Here is a 9,433-nt window from a genome sequence, read left to right as displayed (position 1 = left end):
TTCTAGTTTTCTCCCCCCCACCCCTAGGCTCACCTTTAACAGCTTCCTACCTTTCAGTTTCTGTGCATAGATGTGTATAAACAGGATTGCTCTCATAATTTTTTTGAGGCCTTGGGCTAGTCACACTCTCTCAGCCCCACCTACCTCACAGGGTGTCTGTGGTGGGGAAGGGAAGGTGATTGTAAGCCGGTTTGAGTCTCCCTTAAGTGGTAGAGAAAGTCGGTGTATAAAAAAAGCCAACTCTTCTTCTTCATCTAAAACAGTGGTTCCCAACCTTTTTTTGACCAGGGACCACTAGGACTTTTTTGTTCGGTGCAGGGACCCCAAGGTTCAAAATAAAAATTCAGAGAATTTGAAAATAAACTTTAATCATAACTGTTAGTTAAACATTAAACTTAGAATAATATTTGAATATATATTTTATAATAGAGAACTTTTAATTGAAAATATTAATTTATTATGGGTTTATAACTTTGTTTCGCGGACCTTAATTTAGTTCTCGCGGACCCCTGGGGGTCCACGGACCCCTGGTTGGGAACCAGTGATCTAAAAGGTAACGAGACTACTACTTTTGGGCACTCCCAATATATTATGTTACTACCCCAATGCTGAAAGTTAAAAGAGAAAGTGCCAAAGCAGGACTGCAGCTGAACATCAAGAAAACAAAAGTAATGACTACAGAAGAATTACACAACTTTAAGGTTGACAATGAGGAAATTGAAATTGTTCAAGACTTTCTATTCCTTCGCTCCACCATCAACCAAAAGGGAGACTGCAGCCAAGACATTAGGAGATTGAGGCTGGGAAGGGCAGCCATGAAGGAGGTAGAAAAGATTCTGAAGTGTAAGGCCACCAAGATTAAGTTAATTGATGCCATCATATTCCCTATTACTATGTATGGGTGTGAAAGCTGGACAGTGAAGAAAGCTGACAGGAAGAAAGTAGATTCCTTTGAAAGGTGGTGTTGGAGGAGAGTGTTACAGATGCCGTGGACTGCCAAAAATCAAATCAAGATCAATAGATCAAATCAAGCCTGAACTGACACTAGAAACTAAAATGACTAAACTGAGGCTGTCGTATTTGAGACGACAAGAGTCACTGGAAAAGACGGTCATGCTAGGAAAAGTTGGGGGCAGCAGGAAAAGAGGAAGACCCAACAAGAGATGGATGGACTCAATAAAGGAAGCCACAGCCTTCACTTTGCAGGATCTGAGCAGGACTGTCAAAGACAGGACATTTTGGAGGACTTTCATTCATAGGGTCGCCATGAGTCGGAAGCGACTTGACGGCACTGAACACACACACACACACACACACACCCAATGCTAGCCGAGGCGATGCTTCGCTACAGGGCGGCAGCGACGCTCCCAGGCCTCGCCAAGGCGGCTTTGGGGGGCTGCGGCGGGTCCTCCGCTCCTGCAGAGGCCGCTGTCGGGTTCTGCGGCGGAGAGCCGAGCCGAGCCTCCACCCGGGGCCGCCTGACCCCACCCATCAGCAGCTGAGCGCCTGGGAGGCGGGGGCGCGCGACAGAGAGCGAGAGCGAGGGAGGGAGAGGCCGGCGGCAGAGGGTGGGAGCAGCGAGTCGGGCTCGTTGCGGGGGACAATAGAGGCGGCTGGGCCTGCTGGCTGCGCTGCGCGATCGGGGCCTGGCGAGCAGAGGCAGGATGCTGGCGCTCTTCACCAAGCTTCTGGACTGGTTCCGGGCCCTCTTCTGGAAGGAGGAGATGGAGCTCACCCTGGTGGGGCTGCAGTACTCGGGCAAGACCACCTTCGTCAACGTGATCGCGGTGAGGCGCCGGAGCAGGGGCGGCCGGGACGGGCAGGGCCCGCCGCGGAGGGAGGGAGGGAGGGAGGGGAGCCTCCATCTTCTTCTTCTTCTCTTGCTTGGATTTCTCCTTGCCCGGGCAGGAGGGAGGCCTCGCTCCCCCCCCCCCCAGGGCAGGAGGACGCCCCTCCCCAGACCCTGGGGAGGAGGGCATTGTCGCCTCCGGGCCCCCCTGCAACGAGGCCGTCTTTTCTCCTTTCTGTCGAAAGGACGCCGGTTTTCCTTTCTGTACCCCTCCGGTACAGAAATAATTAAAGGAATTCCTCAATAAAGGAAGCCACAGCCTTCAATTTGGAAGATCTGAGCAAGGCTGTCAAAGATAGGACATTTTGGAGGACTTTCATTCATAGGGTCGCCATATGGGCCATTTGTTCATGGAAGGTTATGCATTGGGTTTGTCACTCTATAGATGCCCGTTTTCCCCACCTGAATTCTCAAAACTCTGCATGGCGGCTTATGGATGGGGGGAAAGTGCATCTAAAGAGTGGCAAATCCAATGCAAACCAGCCGTGAATAAATGGCCCATGAGTCGGAAGCGACTTGGCGGCACTTAACACACACGCAACCCTCCGGTGCTCCTCTATTCCTCCCCCCCCCCCGGTGTAATTGAAAACGGGGGAAGGAAAGATGGCATGTGCATTGCGGGTAAAGCCTTTTGAGTCCTCTTGGGTTCTTCCCCCCCCCCTCTCCAATTCCCCCCGGTTCCCATGGCTTGCCCTCTCACTGGATAGTTTAGTGGGGGATCAGGAGGGAGAAGAGACAGGGTCAGAATTTCAGGCTTGGGTTAAAAAAACAACCTCTTTAGATGTCTGCCTGTGTGTGTTTAATACGGAGCGTCTGACATCCTCATCCTTCTTCTTGTGGGGGCTGGGGGGGATCTTGGGTGGGGAATCGAGGCTCAGGATCGAGGCTGGGTCCCTGGTGGGACGGAGGGATGCTGTTCTGTCTCCTGTGATGGATGGTAATTTCATCTCCCATCTTTTCTGATCAATATGGCAATTAGCAGGGATTTTTTTTTTACTGTGTGTGTGCTATATGTGTGCTTTACTTTAGAAATGGAAGGTAAAATTAAAGCAGCGTGTATTCGTATGTTCTTAAGCTTCTTGGCATACAGGCTAAGAAACCATCTTAGGAAAGCAGTAAGATTCTAGTAGGGGAGAATCTCTTAGATGCAAAGCCGTGGCTTATCCAGCCTTGCATTTTTTTTCTCCCCCTCCCCCTTCTGTGCATTCTGCAGTAATGGCTTCAAAGAGTGGGGGGGGGAGACATTAGACAGCACGTGGGATGGGGAATATTGGCCATGGGATTATTGATAGCTGTCTTCAGCTTTCTGTCTTGGACCACGAATGGAACTGGCTGAACTATGAGGTTTGTGTTGCTGATTTAGTGAGGTACATAAGCAAAACAAGGGCTTGATCTAGGTGAGTTTGCAGAACTGGAATGCTTCCATCTTTTTGCTCTTCCTGGAAAGAGGATTGCAGCATGGGCTCAGGCCAGAATCACGCGGTCTCATTTATGAATACTAAGCATCTTTTTTTCCAGCAAAAGGAAGTGGATAGCAGTGATGGAAGCTACAAAAGCCTATTGTCTCTACTCTTTCCCCACTAATATCTTGTAAATCTAGGACCATCTTATCACTAACTCCCCACTCCCCTGTCCCAACTATAGGATGTAGTAATTGAGATTTATTTACTTAGTAGATTTCATTTTTCAAAAGAAGTTCATGGTTTAATTCCCCCCCCAGCATATGTGTTCTAAAAGAATATTTGCTACTAACTGCGTGAATTCTTGTAGGTGATGCTGGGGAAAGGTGGCCCAAGTCATGTGATGAGGCATGCAACTTTCATGTATCCAAATTATACTTAGCGGTTTTGGTGTAATTTGTATATGTGATTTGTGCTTTTCAAATATGTCTTCTGGGATTCAATCCCGACGGAAGTTGGTTTCAGGTAGCCGGCTCAAGGTTGACTCAGCCTTCCATCCTTCCGAGGTCGGTAAAATGAGTACCCAGCTTGCTGGGGGTAAAGGGAAGACAACTGGGGAAGGCACTGGCAAACCACCCCGTACACAAAGTCTGCCTAGTAAACGTAGGGATGTGACGTCACCCCATGGGTCAGGAATGACCCGGTGCTTGCACAGGGGACCTTTACCTTTTATTTCTGGGATTCCCTCTTGCATATGTAGTTTTTTTATAATTTTGGGAGGGTATCTGATGTCTGTATATCAGATTTATAATCCCTCATTTCAGTTCAACTTGTTTTGGTTTCTGAGTGCTGAAGAAATGACAATGCAAATTGGTCATTTGCTAAATAATGATTTTTGTCTGGTGTGTTTATTCCAGCAGAGATGCTCTGTCACCAACCACTGATTTAGCAGTGTGTTCCGGACACATGGTTTCTGTACGTTTGGGCCAGCCTTTGATTTCAGCTTGGGAACCTTGTACCTCTCCTTCTCAGCACTTTGATTTGGGTATTTTTTTAAAAAAAATCTGTTCCAAGGCTTCAGGGTAGGTAAAAATGTTGCCTTAACCTTGTTTTCACCTCACAGCATCTCTGTGATGCTAGGCTGAGGTGGGATTTACTTTTTTGCCCAGTTTCGCTCATACAGCATCATGGCCAAGGAGTGATTGAACTAATGATGACTCAACCCTCCTGTTGCCGAACTTGGAATGGACTTGAACAAAATTATCTTGTTTCAAAATAAATTGAAAATTATTCTTTTTTGGACCTTGTTCCCAAGTTTCAGGTCTGTTCTGCTTCCGATACTGCCTGTGAGACTGGACCTAGGGGCCTTCTTTGTCCCCAACCTTATTGCAGTCTCAGCACTTGAGCCTGCCTTCTCCAACAGAACCCAGTGGAGAATGGGTACCACAGAGCCTCCATTAGGCTGTTTAGACAGAGGTGAAAGCACATTTAAGTAGTAACTTTGATCATTAGGAACCATTAAAATGTAATTCTTAATCTCCCTCCAGCAGTGCCTAGGGCAGCAGTCCCCAGTGTGGCATTCACCAGTGTGTTTCCTGGCATCTCCCTGCCTCACCCCTTCCTGGGTCTCTTTTCAGCTCCCTTTCTTCCTTTGCCTCCTTTGCCCCATTAACACACCCTCCCTTCTCCCCTTTCTTTTGTCATTCCCCTTTCTCTGTCTCTTTCCCTCTTGCATGGCTCTGGCCTTCACCTCTAGCCTACTTCTCCAGCCAGTTTCAAGATGTGCTGAAAACAATGGCTGAATGGCAGGGTTGCAGTGGTGGTGATTGTGGGGAGGGGAAGAGCCAGGGTCCAGCTGCTTCACAAGAAGTCCATCCAGTATCATTTATTTATTTAGAATGTTTCTATGCTGCCTCTTCAGAGGTCTGCTCCATGTACTTCCAATGAAAACCCAGAATATTAAAACAAAAGCTATTGGACATAAACAGTGTAAAAATTACCTATAAAAACAGAATCAGAATTAAAAAGTTGATAAGTAGCCCACAGCTTAGAAGGTGATAAACATCTGGGCATGCCTCTGTTTGTCTTTTTTAGGAGTGTTTTGTTAGCCATAACATTTTCCAGCACTAGCAGTAAGGAAGATAGGAAGTACCCTCATTATGAGAACTAAAAGTAAATAAGAGCCAGAATAGATTGGGTGTGGGGAGAGAAGAACAGAGGATTTGTACTTCCCATCCTACCCTGTGTCAGCCAGGGAAACCCACCCTATCCTGCAAGCACCTGGCACAACCAGAATACCTTTGTGCACACCCTGTATTTTTTAACCTTGCCATGCACCCTATTAAATCTTTGCATATGGCCTATTAAGGTAGTAGGAAAAGAGGAAGACCCAACATGAGATGGACTGACTCTTCAGGAGGTGCTGCAAGGCATGCTTGTTTGCTAAGGCTATCGCAGAGGTTTGAATGGCGGGGATCTTTTAAGGGGGAGGGGGGAGATTTGGGGTTTGCTGTTCCATTTTGGTTTTAACTGAAAATGTTTTAACTATTATTGTAAGCTGCCATGAACTATGAGGAAAGGTGGAATATAAATGTTTTAATGAATACAGTAATAAAGGAAGCCACGGTCTTCAGTTTGCAAGACCTGAGCAAAGCGGTTAGTGATAGAGTGTTCAGGATGTCATTAATTTACAGGGTTGCCATAGCTGGAAGCAATTTGATGGCACGTAACACACATGCACATTATACGCTGGCTTATGGACTCCACAGTATCAGCTTCAACTGGATTCCCCTATTATTGTCTTCAGTCGTGCAAAGACTTGGGGTAATTAAAGCCACCCACCACCATTTATTTAGATTGGATAAATATTAGTAAGCTTAAGCAATTACACTGAAAGTTTTTTGGCCTCCTTCAAAAAGTGAACATTTTTTTCCAATCGGATGTTTCATTTAATTGAAACTTTTCAAAAAAAAAATGCCAAGAATTAGGAGCCCCCATAGCAACCTTTTTGTGAAGGCACCCATCAGCCTTTCTAAAAATTCCAGAAGCACCTGCAGGGTCAGATGGATTGTGGACCACTGGTCTAGGGACATTAGCGACTATGGAAGCTGTGTTTGCCTATGGTCCCCGATGGCCCAACGGTGCCCCAGCACACTGTGGGCAACCTTGTGGACCTCCTGTGAAGCTTGCACCACAAACCCATGCACCTTCCAGGTAATTTTTGATGATGAAAAGGGAAGGTGGTGGGGAGGGTGAAGCAAAATGAGCTTCTTCAAAACTGGTCTCCGACTCTGGAGTATCTGTGCCCAATTTGGGTTGACCTTGAAATGTATGTATCAGAATTCACACACTGAGACTCCTCCCCACACAGAAACCTTGCACATCACTTGCTTGAACCTGCTTTTTCTATGCCTGAACCTGCCAACACATTGCCAGTTTTTTTGTCCTCTCCTAATTTTGGCAACAGAATCATCAGCACTGAGAACATGATTTACCATACTGAGTTGGCCAACCGGCTTGTCCTCCAAAACGAATTCTGGTGTGTGTGTGTGTGTCTGTGCTAGATCAGATGGTGAAATAGCTTCTTGTTCATGAAAGCTTAAACCAGAGTGAATCTATTAGGCTTCTAAATGTCACAAGACTCCTGTCTTTGCTTACACAGAACATGGGTCTTTGGAAAATGACTGCTAATTCTAGCATGTGGGCTGATATGGACATGCTCTAAAGAAGATTTCAGTATACTTCTGGTAATAACTGGAGCTTCACAGGACTGAGGGAGGGGGGAAGGCAGCTGGCCAATCAAGGAGTTGCCTGCCACTCCCTTGGGCCTAAATGTTTATCTGCTTTGAAGATCCTCCTTGTTTGCTGTCTTCTGCGTGGACTCATCTGTTCTTAACTGCCTTTGTCTCTTTCTCTCACTCCAGTCTCCATGCCTTGTGCCATGCTGTTCCTTACGCTTGGAGCAGCCTCCATATTATTCACTGCCTTGCTACTTCTCTTTTTAACTACTTCTGTAAGACCTGCGTTCTTAGGAGGAAAAAAAAACCCCCTCCTCTTTCCTGGTTCTCTGCAGCCTCATGAGTCTCTCCAGCTTGTTCACAACTTGATACTTTCAGACCCCTCATGTCTTTTCTATCCAGCTGATTCCATTTGTATGCCTCCTTATGTCCTACATGGTAAGTAGCACATGCTGCTTACCATGTTGCTTTTAGTAGTTAGAATTAATATCTTTCTCAAGATCTCTCTAAGGCCTGGTTAAATAAGATACTGGCAGGCAAGTAGAACATACCTAAGAGATATTGCACATATCTGGCATCTCATTTAAAGTAGACTCAGCTGCTACATGCGTACTGTTGGCACAATGGCTCAATGACCGTCCAGGCTATGGAACTTGGCCATGGTAACTTCGTACTTGCAGCAACTGAAGTGCTCATTGAGATGAGGCCACACGCAGTGTCTCATGGATGAGTCTTGCTTGTCACCATCATGTGTAGCTTGGGCTTCTGATGGTAAAGTGCAGTGAGCATTATGAAGCATGGATGACTTGAGGATTATGGTGCTTTCAAGCACTGTGTCAAATCTTGTGTCTTCAGAAATAGGATAGTAATGCAGCATCTGAAGCTGCAAGCTGGGGAGCCCCTCATCCATGAACAAGCCTCTTCCCCCTGCAGTCTGGGGATAATTAAGCCTTACAGTGTTGTTGTAGGGGTTACTAAAATAATTTGTATGAAATGCATGAAACACTCCAGCAGCACTTTATACATGCTAAATGGTTTCTTTTCTTTGTTGTGCTTACTCAGGCAAGGATTTGATATCCCAAACCCTTTTCTGAAAGGAGTGTCAGTTCTTGTTTAGGCGCTTTCTGGTTTTATAGCCAAGTTGCACAATGACAATTTTTTTGCATTGTACTAGAAATGATGGTATTCATTAGCATTACAGTGATTGGTCTGAATGGGTCAGATCAGCTGTGATAGATGTGTATTGTGTAGTCTCTTGCGGTTTTGTAAGCAGCCATCTCCAGTAAAATGACTGTCTTGAGAATGAAGCTGTGTCCTTGGACAGATGCCCTCTCTAAAGGCTTCATCTCAGTATTGTGATAGTTATGTTGTCTTCCAAGTAATGCCGTACAGAAATGCAGGCTTTGACCAATTTTCTTTGGCTGTAGGAACCAGACCAAAAAATTAGGAGCCAGACTCCAGCATTTTGTATTTTAATGACCATACTTTCTAATTGTTGCTGCCACAAAACATAGTCCTAAACTCATCCTAGTTTTTCATAATTTTATTTAAAGCTCTGAATTGTAGTATATAAATAATCAAGCAGGGAACCTACTAGAAGAATAAGAATTGGTTTTTAAACCTTGATTTTCTCTACCTTTTAAGGAGTCTCAAACTGGCTTACAATCACCTTTCCTTTCTCTCCCCACAACAGACACCTTGTGAGGTAGGTGGAGCTGAGAGAGTTCAGAAAGGTCACCCAGCAGGCTTCATGTGTAGGAGTGGGGAAACCAACCTGGTTCACCAGATTAGAGTCCTCCACTCTTAACCACTACACCATGCTGGAGTGCCGGGAGGTCACTTCATTTCTCCCTGTATCTCCTTCCTCTCCTTGTGTCCACTTGTTCTCCTCCTGGCAGCCCCCATATCCTCTCCCCTTTCCGTGCTTCCTTCTCTCCTTCCCCTCTTACCAACCAACTTTTATTTTATCAGTCCCTCTAGTCTTCAGTTTTGTTTATGATTTACTTCATTTATACCCCAGATTTCTCCCCAATGTGGTCTCAAAGCAGTTTACGTTGTCTTTCTTTCCTCCATCTTATCCTCACAACAGTAATTAGAGGTATATTAGGCTGACAGAGAGTGATTGGCCCAAGGTCACCCAGCAAACTTCCATGGCAAAATGGGGGTTTGAACCTGGATATCCCAAATCCTAGTCTGATATTCTGACTGCTACATCATTTTGGCACTCAGATTTCCCTTTTTCCCTCCCCCTGGCAGCCTGCCTTTGGGGAAAATTAATCAAGTTGCAGAATTGCAGTAGCAAGTTGCTCAGTTGAGTTAGCCAAGTCATGCAAGTTGTGTGGAGGCTGCCACTGGGCTTATGTGAGTTGTATGTTATCAAGTAGTCTGGTAAATACTGTCACAACTGAGTGAGTCACACTAATTGTATGGTAGCAAGTTGCCCAGTA

General features: G+C 45.8%; 1 protein-coding gene across 1 annotated transcript in view; it reads left to right on the top strand.

Moving 5' to 3' along the window:
• Positions 1 to 1,633: 1,633 nt before the first annotated feature.
• Positions 1,634 to 9,433, top strand: part of ARL8A (ADP ribosylation factor like GTPase 8A) — a 49,004-nt gene continuing 41,204 nt past the window's right edge. The window contains exon 1 of the mRNA XM_056844274.1: positions 1,634 to 1,787. Coding sequence (XP_056700252.1) covers positions 1,665 to 1,787 — 123 coding nt within the window. The 5' untranslated portion in view covers positions 1,634 to 1,664. The remainder of the gene's footprint in view (positions 1,788 to 9,433) is intronic.

The sequence above is a fragment of the Euleptes europaea genome, chromosome 2 (genome assembly GCF_029931775.1).
Source record: "Euleptes europaea isolate rEulEur1 chromosome 2, rEulEur1.hap1, whole genome shotgun sequence".
In the NCBI taxonomy this organism is placed as follows: domain Eukaryota; kingdom Metazoa; phylum Chordata; class Lepidosauria; order Squamata; family Sphaerodactylidae; genus Euleptes; species Euleptes europaea.
Note: the sequence above shows the minus strand (reverse complement) of the source record. Positions and strands in the feature narration are given on the sequence as shown.